A 21,775-nucleotide genomic window follows, 5' to 3' on the forward strand; every position below is an offset into this window, starting at 1 on the left:
TCTTTTATCCCATTCTTTTTAGTCATGGGTAGCGAGGTGTTAAAGACTGGAGTGCAGACAAAACTCAGTGAGATGGGAAGATGCTCAAGAGGGAGATTCCAGGTACAAAACTTCCCTGGGAACCTGGGAACAGACTCCAGACCCATCAGCCAGCCCCTGATAAATATTTTCCACCTCAAAAATGGGTATTTTCTATGTTTTAAGGGCCTGGCACTGGAGTACACTCAGTCCCTGAGTGTTTCTCAGGCTTTTCTCCTTCTTGCTAATTTTAAATGTTCTTAATGCTGCCAGTGAAATCCTTCATTTACCTTAATTAGACTAGCTTTGCATTTAATTGGATTATTAGCATTAACACTGGCTAGAATTGATAAAGCTGCAATTTAATTTGGGGGAAATTTGGACAAAAGGTGTGGTAATTGGAGTTTCTTTGAGCTGCAAACAGCTCATGGATTCCAGTGCTCTCCTGGAATCCTTCCTTTGGAGGAGTGGAGGGTATGGGAGTGGGATACAAAACCTCTCTCTCAACAGCAGGTCTTGGAGCTGTGGGAGAGAGGGAAGGGATCCAGTGTGAATGGGAATCAATAAAAATCTATAAATAACCAAAACCCCCCATGGATGGAGCAGGGGGCTCTGGGCTGGACAGCTGTGGCTGCCCCTGGATCCCTGGCAGTGCCCAAGGCCAGGCTGGACAGGCTTTGGAGCAGCCTGGGACTGTGGGAGGTGTCCCTGCCATGGCAGGCTGGAATGGGATGGATTTTAAGGTTCCTCCCAACCCAAACCATCCTTTTATCCTGTTTTCTAAAAGGGAAGGTGCAGTGGAAGTAAAGAGATGAACTCCTGGAGCTCCAGTGCTGCCAAAATTCCTCAAGGAATGACTCATGGAGGAGAAGCATTGCTAGATTCCTCCTTCCTTTCTAACTCTGTATTTTGTGTGTAGATGCACCAAATAAATCGGGAATTTCCAGCAGCAGGGCCCTGGCAGGGATGTGCAGTGCAGCCAGGGGATGCTGTCCTTGCCCTCTCCTGGGTAACACCTGGGTAATTCCTGGGTAACACCTGGGTAATTCCTGGGTAACACCTGGGTAACACCTGGGTCACAGCTCACCAGGAGAAGCCCAGGGCTGAGGTTTGGGATGCTGGGAGCAGAGCTGAGGGCACAGAGGAAGATTTCAGAGCCCAGAGCTGTGCTCTGGAAGTGACTCCCAGCCCAAAGGCAGGAGACACAGCAGCTCCATCCCCAGCTCTGCTTTCCCAACCTTGAGCACTGTTAGTAAATCCCTAATCCCTGCAAAATCATTTATTTGGGACTGTTTAGCTCTAAACTTTTAACTGCTTAGCCCTGCTAAATCCACAAGCTCATTAGCTCTCTTCAGCTGCGTTAATAACAATAATCTCTTTAATGGGAGCAACTCTGGACAGGATTTACCTTCCCAAAAAACCCACTGACTGGCACTCAGCACCCTTCTGCCCTCTAATTCTTCCCCAATTACCAGGGAGCTGATCAAGAGCTGCTTTGCCTGGAGCAGAGGCCAGGTGAGGCCCTGAGCTCAGGCAGAAGTGGAAGCTTTCCCCAATCCTTGTCCTTCCCTGGAGTTTGGAGCATCCCAAATGGGCCAGGCTGGTCTGTCACCCCTGCCTGGGCTCCTGCTGGGGTCAGGCTGGCTCTGCTGCTGGGAATATCCCCCAGGATGGATGGAAAGGTTCCTGCTCCTGGAGTGTGTCTGGGTGGAATTCCAGCTGGGCTGGGGGCTCTCGGGTTTGCCTCGTTAGAACTGGGTTTAATCTGCTCCTTGTTCCTAAGATCTCACTTGGTTAACAACTAAACAGCAGCAGCAACAAAAGAATAAGCAGTTTATCACTAATTTGCCATTCAAGGATTTTCCTTTCATCTCCAAGTTCCCTACATGTTACATTTTCTAGCACTTCTGTTGTCTGCATTCCCTTTTTTTCCTTTATAACAATCTGTCTTTTTAATGGCTGCTTTGATTTCTGTGGTGTGTGGAAGGGGTTTCCAGCCAGCCTTGGCTTTTGTGGCTGCAGCATCCCCGTTGTGGTTGCATCTTCTTGACACTCAGGAAAAATAACCCCAGACTCCCCTCTCCTGCTCCAGGGTTCATCCACATCACACTCCATAATTCCATTCCTGCTGCTGGCTTTGGGGAATTGACCTTTGTGAAGCAATAATCTATTTTGGAGTGAATTTAGAGCGGGAAACCAAAAGCCTAAAGCAAATGAATGCTGACCATTTTCCTGCTTTCCAGGGGGAGGCTCCAAAGCAGGAATGGGGTGGTGGCACAGATCACTCACTTCACAGAGCACCCTGATTCCACTCCTTGCAGCAGTGGGGATTTTCCTGCTGGGTAATTTGGGTCTCTCTCATTATCTCATGCCACGATAAGGCTGCCCCAAACCCCCAGCCTGTTCCTGCTCCATTGTTGAGTTTGGAGAGGGTTTAAAGGGAGCTGGATAAAATAGGATTGCACTTCCCAGCTGACAGGTTTTGATAAGAGCCCCAGTGCTGCTCCCCCCTCCTTTTGTTTGCCCTGAGAGGTTTCCTGCCTTCCTGGGTCCTGTTCAGCTTCAGGAACCCTGGCTGTGGTTCCCTCTGGCAGGTGCAGCCCAGAGCAGCTCAGGTGGGAAATCTGAACCATCTTCAGGACCTGTTGTCCTTCTGGTGTTTAATACATCATTTTGGAGGTTACAAATGGCCATTTGTATCACTCTGAAGAGGGGGAGGGAGGGCAGGAGCGGGGTCGAGAGGGAATTGGAGCACCTGGCAACAGCCAAGGTGAGGTAGAGGCTGGTGCTGCCCTGGCAGGGACCCCAAACCGCCCTGTTCCCTGCGATTTCTGTGGGGAAACAACAGAGAAAAAGCTTTGTGTGTGCTCAGAGGGGTCGAGCAGCCTCCAGCACCTGTCCCAGCCTCCCCCCACCACGCTGCCCTCTCTATATTTACCCAGGGGGAGCTTTCCAAGAATGGAAGTGGTAAGATAAAACCCCAGAGGGGCTAAAATTAGCCCCGGGCCGGTCCTGCCGTGGCATTTCAGCTGTGAGCTGCACACAGCCCCGTCATCCCAGCCCTGCCAGAGCCTCTCCTGCTCTGCCCATTTGGGCTTAAACCACGGCAGGACTCCCCATGGCACCCCCCTGGCCTCAGGGGCTCTGAGCATCCCCCACACCCAGGTAAGGCAGCACTGGGACCTGCTAGGGTGAGGGGGAACTGGGACCCAGAGGGACAAATGTGTGCTCTGTCACAACCTCTTTTGGGGGTCTGAGGTGCTTGCACAGCTTCTGCCAGCTCAGGGGGTGACAGAACAGTGAGGGTGGGCAGCCCTGGCACAGGGTGCCCAGAGCAGCTGTGGCTGCCCCTGGATCCTGGCAGTGCCCAAGGCCAGGCTGGACACTGGAGCTGGGAACAGCCTGGGACAGGGGAAGGTGTCCCTGCCCAGAGCAGGGGTGGGATGAGATGAACTTTTAAGTTCCTTTCAAAACCAAACCATTTGTGATTCCACAAATCTTGGTTTGGGCTCTCCTGGCTGAGGAGCCTCCCTCAGCTCCCCACAGAATCTCTCAGGCAGCCCAAGGAGCCTCCCTTTGGAGGTGTTGCTTGTTTGTTCAGGAAATGTTACAGCTGCTCTTTTCCACACCATCTCCCTTGGGAATCTAACTGGGAGCACAACTGTCTTTTTTGACTCACACCTGCAGTAACCCCCAGCCCATGAGGGTGGGGTGATCCCAAAACTCCAGAGCTCATCACCAGCATGTGCAATGAAGAGCAGCAGTGTTGGAATTTTCCACATTTCTGTATAAATTGAGCTAACAGGTGGCAGCCCAGCAGAGCTTTGCTGCTGCTGCCATCAGACTTGTCCCAGTGTCCCCAGCTGTGCTGGTGGCCTTGCTGGGGTCCCCCTGAGCTGGTGGCCATGTCCCCGTGTGGGACAGGTCCCTGTGACGGCCCCGGCACCAAAGGGCTCAGGTGCACAACGAGGCCAATTGCTCCTTTTGCTTATGAGATAATTAACTGTTTGCTGCAGCTCCTTCGCTAATTAATTGCCCCGTGCAGCTCCCTGGCTCCTCCCAGGACAGCTCAGCCCCGGCTCTGCCTCTGCTGCCGCTCCCGAGCTGCCCCAAGGGCTGCCGAGACATTCCTCTGCCCATCCCGAGCGTTTCCAGCTCTCAGGTGCCAGCCGGGACATCCCATTCCTGTCCCCTGCTGTCCCTCGGCTCCTGAGGCCACATCCTGTGTCCAGAGCCCAGCGGAGCTGCCAGGGTTCACTGCCACGGGGTGTGATCAGCTCAGCACTTCCACCCTTCCTCCCCCAAATCCCTCAGCAGAAACATCCCAGACCCCTCTGCAGCCGTGATCATCGGGCTCCAGTAGGCAGGAGGGAGGAAAACGATGGGATTCGAATGCTGGCATCATTTGGGAAGGGAGATGCTGGAAGATGTTTGATCCCAATCAAACTGACTACTTCACATTCACCTCATCCCTCAGGACTGGGGACAAGGGGTGGAGGAACAGGACACAGGGAATGGCTCCCACTGTCAGAGGGCAGGGATGGATGGATATTGGGCAGGAATTGGTCCCTGGAGGGTGGGCAGCCCTGGCACAGGGTGCCCAGAGCAGCTGGGGCTGCCCCTGGATCCTGGCAGTGCCCAAGGCCAGGCTGGACACTGGGGCTGGAGCAGCCTGGGAGAGGGGAAGGTGTCCCTGCCGTGGCAGGGGTGGGCTTTAAGGTCCCTTTCCACCCAAACCATTCCATGATTTTATGGGATCCTGATCCATGTACCCACTACAGCACTGAGCTCCGTTGTTCCCTCAGTGTTTCACCCACGTGGATTTCCTCACACGGTGCCAGGGCCATGAGCACATCAGCATCATCCTCCTCCAATGCTGATCCATGTTTTGGGGAATCTTCCTTTTGTTGAGTATAAAGTTGCACTAAAATGCAGCTGTCGGTGTCAGGGACTGGTTCTAACTCGGGGCTGGTGCCGCTTCTGCCATCCTGTAGATCTTCGGCCTCATCCTTTACCATGACAGCGGCACATGGAGCCCAGACCCGACAAAATGAGCCTGATGGACATCAACAAGATGTTCTCCCTGCTGCAGCCCAGGGATGACGAGGAGGACAGCGGGGAGAGCGAGGAGCTGAGCCGGGCGGTGTGCCAGGACGACCACGAAACGCTGGCCAGGCTGCTGTCCCAGGACAGGTACAGGAGGCTGATCAACCGGCGGAGCGGCTGGGGCGTGCCCAGCACCCCGCTGCGCCTGGCGGCCGGCCGGGGCTGCGTGCGGAGCCTGCGGCTGCTGCTGGCGCACGGCGCCCAGGTGGACAGCCTGGACGTGAAGGCGCAGACCCCGCTCTTCGTGGCGGTCAGCAACGGGCACGGCGAGTGCGTGCGGCTGCTGCTGGAGGCCGGCGCCAGCCCCGCGGGCAGCGCCTACAACAACTGCTCGCCGCTGCTGCTGGCCGCCAGGGACGGCCACGCGGCCATCGTGCGGCAGCTGCTGGAGCACGGCGCCGAGGCCAACGTGCGGGCCCGGCTGCCCGAGTGGGCGGCCAACTCGGTGGCCTGCTCGGGCCCGCTGTACCTGGCGGCCGCCTACGGACACCTGGAGTGCTTCCGCCTGCTGCTGCTGCACGGCGCCGACCCCGACTACAACTGCACCGAGCAGAGCGTCCTGGCGCAGATCCGCGAGCCCAAGACCCTGCTGGAGACGTGCCTGAGGCACGGCTGCCGCAGCGACTTCATCCGCCTGCTCATCGACTTCGGGGCCAACGTGTACCTGCCCGCCGTGCCCGCCGGCGGGGCGGCGCCGCGCGGCGAGGGGCTGGAGCTGCTGCTGCAGGCCAGAGGTGAGCCGGCTGTGCCCGGGGCTGGGACGGGCTTGGCTCCGCTCCATTCCCTCCTCCCAACGGCCGCACCCGGGTTTTCCTTCAGTCTGGTTCCCCTCGCAGCGTCACTTGGCCGTGTGGGTCTGTGGCTGCCCCTGGATCCCTGGCAGCGTCCAGGGCCAGGTTGGATGGGGCTTGGAGCAGCCTGGGATAGGGGAAGGTGTCCCTGCCCATGGAACGAGATGAGCTTAAATTCCCTTCCCAAGCTAAACCCTTCTGTGGTTCCATGATTCCCACAGCCTGGCTTTCCCCTCACTTGTGGGGTTACCCCCTGCTTTTCACCCTTGCTCTCCTTTCTGCTGCTCACTTTGGGCTCTCCTGTACCACTCAAGTCTCAAATCCTGCCTTATTTCCATGTGGGGATGGGACATTTCTTCTCCATTCCCAGCTTCCACGGGGGCTTGTGCCAGAGTCCATAGCCCCAGCACAAAGATTGAGTTTCCATAGAATCATGGAATTTTCATAGGATCGTGGAATGATTTGGGTGGAAGGAACCTAAAGATAATTTTGTCCCAACGCTGTTCGGTTTGCTCAGTCCATGTCCCTTTCCACTGATAATGCCGGGTTGGAGGGCAGCAGGGTTGTGTGTCTTGAAGGTGACCATGTGATTTTCCTTCCACAGCTCATCCCAAATCCCTGCTGTCCCAATCCCGGCTGGCCATGAGGCGTCTCCTGAAGCAGCCCGGGCGCTTGGCCACCCTCGGAGAGCTGGAGATCCCCACAGCCCTGGCCAAATACCTGCAGCACCAGCCGTGATCCCAGCCTGCCCCAGGGACACCCCTCTGAGCACCCCAATTAAAAGCTGCCCCACCCCAGGAGTGAATCCCTGAAATCTGTGGAAGCCCTGGGAATTTGTGGTCACAAGTTCATTTTTGCTGCCGAGGTGTCTCCAGAAAGCCGTGCCCATGTGGAAAGGTGGGATGGGGGAGAGAGAACAGGAGACCTCAGCTCCTGTTTGCAGCAAAGTGAGGATAGAGCAGGATCTGGTTCCCCTGGGTTTGCCTCAGACCATCTGTACTGAGGGATTTTACACCTTTAGCTGATCTTGGTTGGAGAAGGGGCTGGGAAAGAGTGTGGAGGAATTCTTGGCTGTGAGGATGGGAATTGTTCCCTGTGAGGGTGGGCAGGCCCTGGCACAGGGTGCCCAGAGCAGCTGGGGCTGCCCCTGGATCCCTGGCAGTGCCCAAGGCCAGGCTGGATGGGTCTGGGAGCAGCCTGGCACAGAGGAAGGTGTCCCTGCCATGGCAGGGGTGGCACTGGGTGGGCTTTGAGGTCCCTCATGATTCCACGATTCCCAGAGAAGTTCCCAAGTACCTTCTCCCTTTGGGAGGGGCAGGATTGGGGCTGGTCCTGGCTGTGTGTGCCCACACCAGTGGGGGCAGAGCCCAGTGCTCCCAGCTGGCAGCACAGGAGGGGCTGGGAGAGTCCCAGCATCCCCACTGCTCTCCCTGCCCCAGCTCTGACCCTAAACATCATCTTCTCACCTCAAAAGTGCTTCCTGTTGTGGCTGAGGGTCTTTTGTGATTGGGCAGGGCTGGGGTTTGGATTAAAGGTGTTCTGTTATTGGTATGAAACTGCTGTGGCCTGTCCGGTGAAATACCCCATGTCGGGATGGCTGGGCAGGGATGAGGGAATGGCTGCACACAGGGAATTCCAGGCTGGAGTGGGACATCCCAGCACCACCTTTGTGTCCCTCCATCCCTCCTGCCTTGGGCACGGGGATTGCCCTCACCAGTGGGGCTGGAGGTGCCCTCCTGGCTCTTCCCACAGCCAGGAGCTGATGGATAAATCCCTGTGCTCCTTGGCAGCTGAGTGCCCACCCAGCAGTGGTGCTCTGGATGTTCTACACTGCTTTTGGGATGCGGCAGAAGGTGTCCCATGGTTCATTCCCTCCTGCCCTGTGGCATCCCAAAGGGAAGTGCTCCCAGGGCTCAGAGCTCCAAGGGTGGCTCTGGGCCAGACACAGGCACCTCCCTGCAGGATTTATGGGCTTGTCAGGGGCTGTGGGATCTATTAATCAGCATCTATTAATTAGGCTATAGGGCCTCACCCAAGGGGAGCATTAGGGCTTGGAAGCAGCCTGGACAAGGCTCCATAGGGAATGATGACACTGCTGCCACTTCTGTCCCCTCCCAGCCACCTGCAGGAGCGCACCAGGAGATGGGGGCTGGGAGAGGCTGTCCCGCGGGGACACTGCCACTCCCGGCTGTCATTCCCACTCGTGGCATCCTTGCTGTCATCCTCACGTGGAGATGTGAGGGGCTTTCGGGATTTGGGGGTTCCAAAAATGGGGAGGGGTCTTTCCTGCCGGGCTGCTCAGTGCTGTGGGACTGTGGGTGTGAGCAGGTGTGTGGCACTGGGTGCCTGGAAGTGCGGTGGCGCGGGTGACATGTCCGTGGGTCACACAGCATGCGCAGGGAGGTGTCCCACGGTGAACACGCCGTGTCACCGCCCCCCCGGTGTCACACACCGTCACATCCCTGACCCCGAGCCCCCCGGTGTCACACACTGTCACATCCCTGAGCCCCCCGGTGTCACACACTGTCACATCCCTGACCCCCCCGGTGTCACAGACCAGGACAGGACAGGACATGTCATCCCCCACCCCGTGTCCGTGACCCCGCGTGCCCCGCGGGTGTCGCGCCAAGGCCACGCCCCGTGCGAGACCACGCCCCTTAACAGGGATGACCACGCCCCCTTGTCAATCATACTCGCCAACGACGCCGCGTCCCAGCATGGGGACCCGCCCTGAGGCCACGCCCACCCCGCCACCGGGACGCCCCCGGTGGTGGCGGCCCTGAGACACCGGGGGACGGCCATGAGGGGACACCGGGGGACCGCGCCCAGCCGCCCCGCCCCGCCACCGTGACCCCGCCCCGTTACTTTGGGCGCGATGTGGAGACCGCTCCCGCCCTCGCGCAGAGGCCCCGCCCCCCTGCCGCCGCCCCGTCAATCACCGCGCCCCGCCCCTCGGATCCTCCCGAAAGTTTGGGAGCGCGGCGGGGGGAGCGGGGAGGGCCGGCCTGGGGGAGCGGCCCCGTGCGGGGCTGGGCGGGCCCGGGGTCCCCGAGGGTCCCCTCTGCGGGCGAAACGCCGCATTTCATTGTTACGGTGCTGCTTTTTGTTGGCTTTTAAACCTTATTTTTCATGATCTGTTGGTCGCGGCTCTTTGCCCTCGGTGCCCTTTATTTCCCTTTCTTTCGTTTTTATTTATTTCATTTTTTATCCTACTCCAGCCTCCCCTCCGCAGCCGTGCCGCGGTGCTGACGTGGAGCTGGACAGGAATGATTCCCAAAAGGAATTTTTGTAACGCTGGCTCTGTCTCATGCCCTTCCCCGGCGGCTTTCCAGCCCCTGTCCCGGTGCAGGTTTGGGCTCATTTCACCCCATTTTCCAGCAGCCCCGCACGCGTCCAGGAGCGGGCGTTTCTCCCAGGCCCCTCTGTCCCGGTCTCTCCAGAGGCTTTGGAGGCTCCTGGGACTCGCGGTGGGCTCTGGCAGAGCTGGAAGAGCCCAGCTTGCCGCTGGGGAGGTGGCTGTGCCAGCCGGCTACGCCCCAGCTGCTGCTTCCAGTGGGACAGGTGAACGTGAGGGTAATCAGCAATCCCAGAATTCCAGAATCATGGAATGGGTTGGGAGGGACCTTAAAGCCCATCCAGTTCCAGCCGTGCTGAGGGCAGCGATGCCAGATCAATATAGAGGCAAAGCAACCCAGACCTGAGGAATAAAATTAAACCTGGAGTTGCAGGAATTTGCTGTGGGGCTGTAGGAGCAAAGAGCATCGTTTGGATGTATTTTCAATTTGGGATCTCTGGCTAAACACCTCGGGAAGGTTTCCTTGGCCTCCTGTCAGTCAGAGCTCAGCCTGGGGCATTGCAGCTTGGGAGCACATTAGGATTTTATTGCATTTAATTTGTCCACCCTCACCTCTGCAAAAGAAACTTGATTGTTATTGTTTTATTTCTGCTGTTCCTGACAGCAATCCAGGCTCAAATTCCAAACCTACCTCTCTGCTTCTGGGATAATCTGATCGGGGGTTCACAGTGGGTGTTTTTAAGGCGATTCTCTCTGGCTGCACAGATCATTTTAAAAACAACTGAAATCTTCTATTAAAAAAAGCCAGGTTAGTAAGCAAAGTGGTTTTTTCCCGGACACGTGTGTAGGGAGGACTGTGTCCTGGTTTGGCCTCCCTCAGGATGCTCTTTGGAGCCTGGCATGAGGCCTGGGAGAGCTGGGAGGGGGTTGGGAGGTGCTAGCTCTCACTTTGAGGTGAGACAAAAAATCTGGGAAGCTGCAGGGCTTGGAGCGAGGAGGTGCAGGGGTCAGACCTGCCTGTCCCTAGGGATTTTAGCCAAGGGAGATGTGTGGTTTTCCTGCTCTGGTGAACTGGTACATTTAAGCAACATTTTGGTGCCTGGATTTTGGAAGTGGTGGGAGATCTCTCACCCTGAGACCCCGGTGCCTTCAGCTCTGCCCCTTCCGCTGCCGTGTCCTCACCTGTGCCCTCTCCCTGTGCCTCAGGTCGGCGGTGATGTGTCCATCCCTGCGCCCCGAGCGCCGCGCTCCCAAAGCCGCTTCCAGCTAGATCCAAGGCCGCCCGCTGCCATGGAAACGGGCAGCCCGGAGGAGCGGGACGGAGGGGACCGGCGGCGGCAGGAGGGCGGGGACGCCCCTCCCGACAGCGCCGACGGCTCCGTGGCGGCAGCGGAGCCGCAGCAGCCGCCCCCCGGCAAGCTGAGGAAAACGGCCTTCAAGCTGTTCGGGGCCAAGCGGAGCATCTGCACCCTGCCCAGCTTCTTCGGCGGCCGCGGCAAGAAGGGGCTCAGCAAGTGCAAGACCCACGACGGGCTGAGCGGCGCTGCCTGTGACAGGGGCGGTGCCGCACGGCCGGACAGCCCCTCGGAGGGCGGCAGGGATGGGCAGCCCGGCCCCCTGCCCGGCTCCCGCAGCGCCCAGCTGGCCGTGGACACCAGCGCCAGGGGGGATTTGGGCCAGCAGGACGGCTCTCCCCCCGGGAGTATCGAGGGGTGTGACAAAAAGCCCAGCGGGGAGAAATCCTCTGTCCCTAGACCCAAGAAAGGGCTGAAAGGGTTTTTCAACAGCATCCGGCGCCACCGGAAGAGCAAGGCTGCCGAGAGTGAGAAGGCAGAGCTCCCCGAGTGGAATGGGGACACGGAGGAGGCTGGGAATGCTCCTGGAGTGGCAGTGGAGAGCCGAGGGGCCGTGGAGGGCAGGGAACCAGGGCCAGTCCCTGAGGCCACGGCTGGCCCAGGGGACTCAGGGGGTGACTCCGGCTGTGGGGAGGCCACCGAGCCCACGGGCTCCGCAGCGGATGGAGGCACCTCTGAGGGTGACACGATGGCCGTGCCGGGGAACGGGGACGTTCCGGATACAAAATCAGAGGCTGAGGCTGCCGCCTGCGCCGAGTTTGACCGTGAGAGTTTGCTGCTGGCCTTCCACCCCGACTTCATGGACAGTGAGCCTCCCTGCCTGCACTCTGGGGACTTGCTGAGCCTCATGCTGGGGGACGTCACCTCTCTGAAGAGCTTCGACTCGCTGACGGGCTGCGGGGACGACATCGCCGAGCCCGATATCGCCGAGAGCAGCATCTCGGTGGAGCGCAGCCGCGACGCCGCCAAACGCAGCTCCTGCCTCGTCACCTACCAGGGCGGCGGCGAGGAGATGGCCATCCCTGAGGAGGCTGAGGAGTACCTGCACCAGGTGTGGGACAGCGACGTGCCGGGGGACAGGAGCTACGGGGCCCAGGTGTCCAGCAGCAGCCTGGAGACGCACGCCTCTCACGAGGCCGACGCCCACCCCTACGTGGGGGATGCCATGGATGGTGTTGACCTCCTGACGCCCCAGAGTGACCAGCAGGAGTCTGCCCCAAACAGTGACGAAGGGTATTACGATTCTACCACGCCAGGGCCGGAGGATGACACTGGAGAGGAGCTCAAGAAGGACCGACTGCCCCGGGACAGCTACAGCGGCGATGCACTTTACGAGTTTGACACCCTGATGAGCCCCTCTCATGGGGAGGAATCCCTGTTCGAGGGCAAAATCCCACGCCAGGGCATCTTCAGCTACTTCATGGACTTCTGCCTCCCTGCGGAGAAGAGCCTGATCCAGCAGATGATGGATCAGAAAAGAGGGCTGATGGAAACTGAAGAAGAGGGGATTGCAGCCATTCAGAAAGAGCTGCTGTACTGGGAGCTGCAGAGGGAGCCGGTCCTGAAATGCTTGGATGTCTCCAGCAAGGAGAAATGTCCCCGGGAAAAGCAGTGCAATGAATGTAAAACCAGAGCAGCCAGCTCCATTGGCAGGAGTCAGAGTGGCCTTGGGAGTGAGCAGGTGGCCTCGCACCCCCCAAGCCGGGCTGTCAATGGTGGGGTTGCAGTGGCTAGGGCTGAAAATCCAGAGTGGAGGGATTTTCCAGGGACTCTGTGTCTGGAAAACTGTTACAACGGCCAAAAAGCCCCCGGAAGTTGCCTTATTCAGCTCACAAAGAACAACGCGGGGTTCGATGCAGACCTGGACTGTGGGATGTTTGGGGACTCCATCCACGGCAGCGTGGCCCCAGCCAAGGCAGGGGTGTTCCCTGGGTTCAGGCTGCCGGAGCAGGAGCACGGCGGCGGAGCAGATCCCACCCCCGCTGAGCCCCAGGTGGGCAGCGAGCCCGAGCACGCTGTGAGCTTCTCGCAGGCTCTGGTGGAGTTCGCCAGCAGCGGGACCCTCTTCTCCAGCCTCTCGGAGAGCCTGGGGAGCTCGGCCTCCAGCTCGTCCTTCACCCAGAACCTCCCCGCCCTCCCCACCATGGTCACCTTCGACGTGGTGGACGTGGAGCAGGACGGGGAAGGGGAGTGTGAGCAGCACGCGGAGCTGACCGCGGGCGAGGACATCGCCGAGGCCTTTGATGATGGCTACGGACAGAAAGAGTCGTTGGCTGAATGTGACGAGAGAATGTCCCTGGGCTTCTCCCCGGGCTCCTTCCAGAGCTGCAACTGGGGGGTGGCCAGCCTGCCCCGCCACCTGCGCCTGCACGGGCTGAGCCCCTCCATGCCCGCGCCGCTCTCCGTGGACCGCAGGAGCCGCTCGCTGGACACCGAGAGCCTGGAGTTCGAGCTGGCCGAGCCGCAGGGGGCCCGGAGCGGCCCCCAGCCCTGCCGGCTCTGGGCCAGGCACGAAGCTGGCAGGAAGGACTCTGCTGGAGCCAGGAGGAGCAGGAGCAAGGAGGAGGGTGAGCTGGTGGCTCCCGAGGGTGGCTTGAGCTGGCCGGGCCTGCGGCACCTCCAGCACGGCACCGACACGGCTCCCGGCGGGATGGAGCTCTGGGACTTCGCTCCGGCTGGCGCTGTCGAGAGCGTCTGGGAGCCGTCGGAGCTGCCAGACACCGTGACCCCTTTCCTGCCTCTCTCCCGGGGTGGCATCGGGGAGGCTCCGGAGAGGCGGCCCCAGGAGCCAGAGCTGAGCAGGCACCCGCTCCGGCCCTCCAACCTCCCGCTGCAGCCCGAGGCGAGGCGGCCCCGGGAGGCGGGCGGCTCCTTCCGGTACCACGGGGATGTCCCCAAGCTGTCCCGCTTGTTACCCCTGGGAGAAGCGGAGCTGCCCCCGAGCTTGGGCTTCGCCTGCTCCCCGGAGCACCGCGCCAGGGGCAAACCTGTGGGCATTGCCCAGGGCGTGCCGCAGCATCCCGGGAACGGCAGCGGGGACACCGAGAGCCCGGAGCGCTGCGCCGAGCCCCTCAAGGGCAGGGCCACCCCGGGGCACGGCGCCTGCCGTGGCACCGTGTGCAGTGTCACTGACGCTGAGTAGCTGCGGGAATGTCACCGTGTCACCCGGCTGGGGGGCTGCGGGAATGTCACCGTGTCACCCGGCTGGGGGGCTGCAGGAATGTCACCGTGTAACCTAGGCGAGGCTATCTGCAAGAATGTCACTGTCACCAAGCCAGAAGGCTGCGGGAATGTCACCATGTCACCATGCTGAGTCTGCTCTGGGCAGGGCTGAAAGGGGAGCAAAGGGAGGGAGAAAACTGGGAGCAGTTTGGAGAGGACTTGAGTTTGAGCTGGGCTGATGCTCCTCTCCCGCAGCCATCCCTGGCCTTGCCCCTGTGGATGCTCTGGAGGCAGCTTGGAGCTGCCTCCAGGATTCCTTCATCACCACTGAGTCACTTTCTGGTTTTCCAGCCCTCTCCAACACCAAGTGCAGCAGCAGCCCCTGGCAGAAGCTGGGGATGGACCCGTTGCTGGTGTGGCAGGTTGGGGTTTGTGCAGGGCTGGGACTGGGGGAACAGGCCTTGGGCAGAGTTTTGAGGGAAATGGGGCTGTTTTCCTCTTCTGGGTGAAATGTTTTGGTTCAGACTCACTTTGAATGTCTTCCAGCCCGGGCTCAGTGTGGGGAGCTGGGAGGAAGGATGCTGCTTGTTCCAGAGCAAGGATGGGGCAAGGCAGCTGGAAAGGGGAACTTGGCAGCAACGTTTTTATTTATTTGATTTGTCCTTGCCCCAGAGGAAAGCAGGAGCTTTTGTGTGCGTGCTGATAATGTTCTCCAGGTCTAGTTTCAGTTTGCTCAGAGAAATGTGCTGTCCATGGTGTCCCTTTGAAGAACAAAGTGTTGGTCCCTTCTTTGTTGTGGTCTGTCTTCACGGTGCAGAATTCCTGGTGGAAACCTTTCCTGTGCTTTGTCCTGGGCTCCTGGCCTCTCCAGGGCCATGGGGACAGGGATGAGGCCTTTGAAATAAGCTAAATTTGCATCATGCCTGTAGCTGTGAAGTGGCAGATGATGTTACTTTCTCAAAAGGAAGCTTTGTGGCTTTTTAATTTAATTTTATTATTTTAAGGTTGTTTTCTTTGCATAAACCCACAGGAGGAAAGTTTTGTGATCCTTGGAATTTGGGATGGGCCACAGCTATGTTGGGCTTCACTCCTCCTGTCTGGAGGGAACAAAAAACCTGGAAGCTGCTGGAGGTTTGGGATTTTATGTCTCTTTGAAGGAACATGGAGGAGGGACACAGGCTGAGGGCACAGACTTTGTCCTGTGAGTTCCTGTGACATTGTCCCAGGCTCCTGGTCCCCTCTGTGATCCCAAACCCCCTCTGCTCTGGTCCAAACCCCCAACCCATGACACAAAGCTGCTTCCCTGTGCTGTCCAAGCTCTGTGTTCTGAGTTAATTCCATTACCAGTGATTTTTGTTTTCCCCCACCTCATTGCCCTTTCTCAGTTTTTCTTTGCAGCAGAGTTTGTAGCATTCAAAAAAACAAAAATCCCAGTGTGGAATTTTGGAGTTTTACCACATTTGTGGAGTGAGGGATGGCTCTGCTTGGGCCAGACTCGATTTTCCTGCTGAGGCCTGCCCTGCTGGGTCACCCTCCTGCTGCTCTCCTGCTCCACATGGATGTGGCTCCATCAGCTGCTCCCTGCCATCCCTGCATTTCCAGGCACAAGGAGCTGGTTTGGGTTTGATGGGTTTTTCCCTCCCAAGCAAAATGAGGTCTTCATATTCCTTTTGAGAAAAGGTTCCTTCTGGCCTGTCCTTGGATGTCTGGGAAGGAGCAGGGAAAGGCAGGGCCAGGCTTGGTTCAGCTTCTGTGTGTGATGTGATTTTCCTGCCGAGGCAGAGCAGATCCATCTGTGCATCCATGGGCTCAAACTTGAATTTTTCCATATTTTCCTGCCAGCCCTGCTGCAGGGAGTTCCACAGGAACCTGCTGTGCCATGGTTCTTTTCCCTCATCCCCCTGGGACACCAGAGAGGATTTCCTGGGACACACCTGGCTCTCGGTGCCACTGCCACACCCAGAGAGGACAATGTGGTGAGCCAGGGGAAGGTGCCTTCCCTGGGGGTTATCTCCCCTCGTTAGCACAGCTGCTAATGAACATGGGATGTCCCTCCCTGGAGCAGGGACGGGGCCAGCTCTGTGCCCATCTCACCCCACTCCCAGCACACAAACCACGGGCACACCCTGCTGGGGACACCACAGGGACTTTGTCACCCCCTCACGCCCCTGGCCGGGTTTAATCCCTGTTTCCTTTCCTTTCAGCGTCTCACCAAAGGCATCTCGGGGGTTCCAGGCTCTGGAGCTTTGTTCAGCCAAAGTCCTGCTGAGGGCTGGGAATGTCTTGGTGCTAAATGAATGTTCCAAGGTGTCCCTAGGATCCTGGGGTTGGGTGTAGGTACGAGGTGGGGAGGTTCAGTGGGAGCAATACAGCCAAGGTTTGCTAATCTGACTTTATACCAAAGGTTTCTCCTCTTAATTCGATGGGAATTCAATGAGGCAAATATCTCTGGAATTCAAATGAGTTTTCCTAATGCAGTTTAGTCACTAATTTGCTGCATTATTGGCAGATTCTGCCCCATTAACCCAAAGAAATTGGAATTTCTAGTGCAGTAATTCAGCCTGTAAATCATCACTGCAGTAGGGATTGGATTTCACTGCCTGCTGAGCCACTCTTCCCAAAAAACCCCACCTGGGATCCATGGGAACAAAGCTGGGCTGGAGCTGGGTCAGTCCAACACTGCCTTACCTGAGGAGCTCACATTTGGGGGTGGTCACTGAGGCTTCTTATGCAAAAGGGCTTCCCAAGCAGAAACCAGTCAGAAAAGTCAGGAGCAGCAGGATGTTTAGGATATTTAGGAAAAACTTGAGGAATTCACCTGTTCCTTGCAGGGAAGTGAGGGGCTGTGGAGCTGTGATGGAACCACTGCCATTGGGGTCAGCCTGCCAAGAGGTTCTGTGTTGCATTCTGGGGACTTGGGGGTTTTCTTTCATTTGGTTGTTTTTATACACATAAGGAAATGGTTTATTTTCTCTATTTTTGTATAGTTTTGCATTTTATAGTCATGGGGAAATTTTACAGACTGTTCTTTTACTCGTGTGTCTTGTCTTTCCAAGTGGCGTGGTTTGCTTTTCCCATGGATAAAAGGCCATTCCTGCTGCTGCCGTGCCCACATCCCACCCTGCTCCCTGGGAATGTGCTGGGGGCTCTTCCCAGCCCCCCAGCCCCTCACAAACACACTTTGCACACACTTGAGACATCCTTAACCCTCCTCTGTCGCACTCAGCTGTCTGCCTTTCAGTGTTGTTTTTAATCTGAATGTGTGGATTTTGGTGATTTCTCCCTTCAAGTGTTGTAAAAAGCCCACAGCTTTCAGCTGAGGCTTTTCCTGCTGTCTGCTGATGTTATTTTATCTCAAATTGGGGCTTTTCTTCAATCCCTGTGCAGGAGATGCTGTTGGCTGGTGCATGGAAATGCTCTTGGACAGGTTTCCTCCCCTTGGTGCTCCCTGGCTGGGCTGGGATTTCGCCCTGGTGCCTGAGGATTGCTCCTTAAATAATCCTGGGATTACCAGGGCTCCCCACCTTCTCCTCATTCCCTTCTCCAGGGAGCTCCAGCCCTGTGCTCTGCATCACTACAACATCTCCCTGGATTGACACTGCCTTGAACTTCAGGATCAAAGGAGAGGAGAGCTTCTGGAATGCTAAAATCCAGCCCAAAGCAGATTTTTCTCTCCTTTTTCCCCCAGCAGAGGTGGCAATTGTCACTGATTTGGCTCTGCAGAGATTTTTTGTCTTCTACTTAATAACTTGTCACCTAATGGTGCTTTTAAAAGTTTCTCTGGATTGGGTTTGCCCCATTCCCCACAGGGATGGACGGGAAGGTTTTTCACTGAACATTCCTGGGGCACTCAGACCCACCTTCCACATTCCCTCTGCCCTGGAATTCTGGGCTTCCTCCTCTCCAGCTGGGGCCTCCTGCTCATCTCACCCACATTGAGTCACCCCAAAGCTCCATTTGGGTGAAGTGAGACATTCAAGTCCCAAAAAGCCTCCCAGCTGTAAGGAAATAATGAATTAGCCCTTGTCCTTGGCTGCCCCACCCTGCTGCCAGGCTGGCAGCTCTTCCCGGCTGACCCTCCTGGCTGAATTTGGGGTTTTTTTGTTTCCTTCCTGGTCTCATTGCTACTAGTCCTTTCAAGTTTTTCATGTATTGATTGTGTTTTAAAATGAATGTTCCTTTCACTGAATTCTAATGAATAAAGTGCAGATTTTTAGAGAACATTGGATTTCACTGGTGGTTTGGTGTTTTCGTGCTTATTTTATCCTTGATTTAGTGTTTTTTCTTTCCCTCTTTGTTGGTTATTTGCCAGTGAGGTGGAATTTTCCATGGGAGAAGGCAACAGAGACCCTTTGGAACAGGATAAGGCTCCTCAAACCCTCATTAAATGAAGGCTTATTATCCATCCTTTAAGGCTCCAAGGCAGATTTTCTCTCTCTGGGCTCCCAGGCAGGAAGCAGAGATTCCCTGGCTCTGAGGTGGCCCCACCTGGCTGGGACATCCCTGGGATGCCAGGGAAGGGCTGCCAGGGATGGTTTTATCTTGGATCCTGCTCCATGTGTTCCTCAGGTGCTTCCCAGCATTTCCAAATGCATTGGAAGATCCAGGAGAGGAGTCCTGCTCTCCCCGGGCAGGAATTGAATTTGTGAGAAGCTGTAATTATCTGGAGAGCCTGATGAGCTGAATGAGCCCGGGGTGAGGCTCTGTCCTTTCCCTCTGCATCCCCGGAGATCCCGGGCATCCCCCGGCTGGAGGGGCGGGCGGAGCTCTGCCCTGAGCCTTGCCAGCCTCTCCTCCTCTCGTGCTGCTCTCCCTCCCTCCCAAACCTCCTTCCACTTTCCCAAAGCCTCTCTGGGAACACTGAGTCTCCATCAGGGCTCCCTCTCTGCTCCCTGGGCCATTCCCGTGGGGAATTTTCCCCTTCCCAGCCTGGATCCATCCCTGGTTCATTTTAGAATCAAGCAGGCTCTGCCACGGCCACGGGCTCTGCTCCTGCACCAGCAGATGTGGCTGAGCGCGGCTGGGAAACCTCCCCGGGCCTTCAGACGCTGCTCGGGCACCTGGAGCTTTCCAAGATCCCAGTGCTGATCTCCCGCTGCGACCCCACCGAGAGGGCTCAGGGCTGCCCCAGCCCAGCCCTCCCCTCCAGCAGAGCTTGCTTCTTAATATTTTTTATTATTTATTGATTAATATATAATCAGTATATAATTTATATCTAATGTAATCAATATTATATATAATATAATCAATATATAATTAATCAATATGTTATTATACTTATAAATAACACTATTTCTAATATATATTAAGTATATTTATTTATAATTACATATATTTATATATCTATGCTTTAAAATATTCTAATATTTCTTTATACATAATAAATATTTATATAAAATTATATATAATATATATATTATGTATAACATATTTTTATTGATGTATATATACTTTTAAATATTTCAATATATATGCTTTTAAGTATATTTTAATGTTTATTTCACTATATTCTCTGCTGCATTTCAGCTGGGAATAACCCCCCCTCATCCCACTGGAAAAGCCTCCAGCAGCTCCCAAAGCTCTGGTGCAGAGGGTGTGGCTTCTCCTTTGGGGTTCGAGAAGGTTGGTGTGGCCCCGGAGCCGCTTTGACTGTGACACTCGTGTTTGCTCCATCCCTGCTGTGTCCCCAGGAACCCTCCCACGGGAGCCTCTGCTGTCACCTGCCCAGCGTGGGGACAGCGAGGGACAAAGGCAGCAGCAGGAGCAGAGAGGGACAGCACGGGGCAGAGGCCACCGGCGCCGTGCTCCTGGGGAATGGGGCTCCCAAAAACCCCTGACTGAATTCAGGGAGGGAGAAAGCTGCCCAGGCAGGGCAAGGGCAGAGGGCAGGAGCTGAGGGATCAGCTCTGCTGATTTCCCTTCCTTTGCGGGAAGAGTCTGGAAGGCAATCAGCTGGGAAAATGACACGTGGGGCTGGGTCAGCACTGCCAAGGCTGGAAAACTGCCAGAGGAGCCAAAAAAACTGCGGGAAGGCTGGGCAGGGGTGAGCGTGGTGTGCCTGGGGGCTCCTGGGTCATGAGCTCAAAATTCAGGCTTCAAACTCCCCCTCTGGAGCTGGGATCCCAACCGGCCTCCCTACAGCCTGCTGGGCTGTTATTCCAGGCTCCCTCCCTGCATCCCAAACGCTTCCTGGGGTTCCCTTTCCACATCCCACTCTGGGGTCTGAGCCTGCAAGAGCTGCAAGGGCGTTTTGTCCCGAGGTGATGGCACAGCTGGGATTCCCTGGCAGGGGCTGCGGTTATCCGGGGGATCCCGGCTCATGCCAGGGCGTGGTTAATGCCCTGTTTTCCGTGGTGCCACAGGAATATCCCCCTTGGCTGCCCCCCCAGCTCTGGCAGGGATGGATGTAGGGAATACAGGAGATGGATTTCACCTTATCCCTGGGTTGTTTTCTCCTTCCCCCAGCACCTTCCCGCTGCTGCACGTGGCAGTGGAGCGTTAATAATGGTGAGGACAGCGGGATCAGCTCCTGGGATGGCCCATCCCGCCGGGAACGCTTCAAACGCCCGGCTCTAATTGCCTCCTTGTAAACACAAATTGACTCTCGTTTGCTGCAAACAAATTCCTGCAGACAAAACCTGGCTGGAAGTCACTTGTCATCACAGGAATGCATCTCACACTTTGAAGTGTTGCTTTTTTTTCTCCCCTTTTTTCTCCAAAGTGATTTGAAAAGCGCCGACACAACAACTCTGCTCTGAGAGGGAACGCGAGGGGTTTGTGGCACTGCCGGGCCCTCAGGCTCCTGTGCCCAGAGGCTGCCATGGCCTGGTGACCTTTGTGTCACCTGCCACCCCTGCGGCAACTGCTTTAGTTCCTTCCCTATTCCCATGGATCGAGTGGAGTTTGTTCATCCCGTCCCATCCCATCCCAATCATCCCATCCCATCCCGATTTTATGGGGTCAGTTCCCAGCTGGTGGCTCCCACTGGCTCAGCACAGCCAGGGACAGCCCTAGGACACCTGGCCTGGGACACCTGTCCTGGGGACACAGCAATGTCCCCACCTCACCGTTTTTGGGGTTCCTGGGTCCCCCCAGCTCAGCCCCAAGGTCCAACCCCCCAGGGCAGGCACCAGCCCCGGGTGCCACATCCCCACAGTCGCTCCATGCTGGAGGATTATTTCTAATCCCTCTATTTTTAGAACAATGCTGAAATCTGTTTAATGCTGGAGGGATTTGGGAAAGAAAAAGACAAACAACAAAGAAAGAAGAGTAATTTTCTTTCTGATGCAGGAGCTGTCAGTGAAGGGGTTTTTGGGGTTTTTTATTTTATTTTTGGGAGGATGACTCTTTGCTGAGTTTTATTTGTCTGCCAGAAGGGAAGAGGGAAGGAGGAATCGAGCCTTAAGGAAAAGCTCTGAGGAGTTGTCCTGGCTGTTGTGGGCATGGAAAATTTCACAGCAGAGTAGCAGCAGGGCCAGGTCATCCTGCTCCCTAAAATCTGGAGCTGGCCAGGCTTTCCCCAGGCAGGGGATCCCCAGCTCAGAGCTCCGTCTGTTCCACACATGGAAAGGAGCAGGAGAGGGCCTGGGCGAGCTCAGCTTTTGGGAATATCCCCGGGCAACACCGAGGGGAGGGGCTGCAGGGGCTGGGGACCGTGCCGTGCCCACCCTGGGGGCCTTGGTGACCAAATCCCAGCTCTCCCGGGGATTGCATCCATCTGCGGAATTCCGGGCCAGTTTTGGTGCTGGGCTGACCTCTAAGGGAGAGCTCCCATATTGCAGCTCATGTAATCCAGAATCTCAGAAGGGCTTGGATGAGAAAGACTTTTATTAAAGCCCATCCAAGGGCAGGGACACCTTCCCCTACCTCAGGCTGCTCCCAGCCCCAGTGTCCAGCCTGGCCCTGGGCACTGCCAGGGATCCAGGGGCAGCCACAGCTGCTCTGGGCACCCTGTGCCAGGGCTGCCCACCCTCCCAGAGAACAATTCCTGCCCAAGATTCCATCTAAATCTCTCCTCTTTAGTTTAAAACTGTTCCCCTTTGTTCTAT

The 21,775-nt window shown here is 56.7% G+C and overlaps 2 protein-coding genes across 2 annotated transcripts; both read left to right on the forward strand.

Moving 5' to 3' along the window:
- Nucleotides 1-3,046: 3,046 nt before the first annotated feature.
- Nucleotides 3,047-6,712, forward strand: ASB12 (ankyrin repeat and SOCS box containing 12). Its single transcript, XM_041424351.1, has 3 exons — nt 3,047-3,183; nt 5,013-5,858; nt 6,520-6,712. The coding sequence occupies exons 2-3, from the start codon at nt 5,048-5,050 to the stop codon at nt 6,651-6,653; spliced, it is 945 nt and encodes a 314-aa protein (XP_041280285.1). The 5' UTR covers nt 3,047-3,183; nt 5,013-5,047; the 3' UTR covers nt 6,654-6,712.
- Nucleotides 6,713-10,004: 3,292 nt separating this feature from the next.
- Nucleotides 10,005-17,928, forward strand: AMER1 (APC membrane recruitment protein 1). Its single transcript, XM_041424353.1, has 2 exons — nt 10,005-10,018; nt 10,417-17,928. The coding sequence occupies exon 2, from the start codon at nt 10,501-10,503 to the stop codon at nt 13,705-13,707; it is 3,207 nt and encodes a 1,068-aa protein (XP_041280287.1). The 5' UTR covers nt 10,005-10,018; nt 10,417-10,500; the 3' UTR covers nt 13,708-17,928.
- The last annotated feature ends 3,847 nt before the right edge of the window (nt 17,929-21,775 follow it).

The sequence above is a fragment of the Onychostruthus taczanowskii genome, unplaced genomic scaffold (genome assembly GCF_017590055.1).
Source record: "Onychostruthus taczanowskii isolate IOZ18803 unplaced genomic scaffold, ASM1759005v1 scaffold81, whole genome shotgun sequence".
NCBI classification, from domain to species: Eukaryota; Metazoa; Chordata; class Aves; order Passeriformes; family Passeridae; genus Onychostruthus; species Onychostruthus taczanowskii.

Excerpts from the sequence above, each read along its gene's own strand:
- AMER1 (XM_041424353.1), top strand. The coding sequence starts at position 10,501 with ATGGAAACGGGCAGCCCGGAGGAGCGGGACGGAGGGGACCGGCGGCGG.
- ASB12 (XM_041424351.1), top strand. The coding sequence starts at position 5,048 with ATGGAGCCCAGACCCGACAAAATGAGCCTGATGGACATCAACAAGATG. Across the intron at positions 5,859-6,519 it reads GCTGCTGCTGCAGGCCAGAG|CTCATCCCAAATCCCTGCTG; the intron begins GTGAGCCGGCTG and ends TTCCTTCCACAG.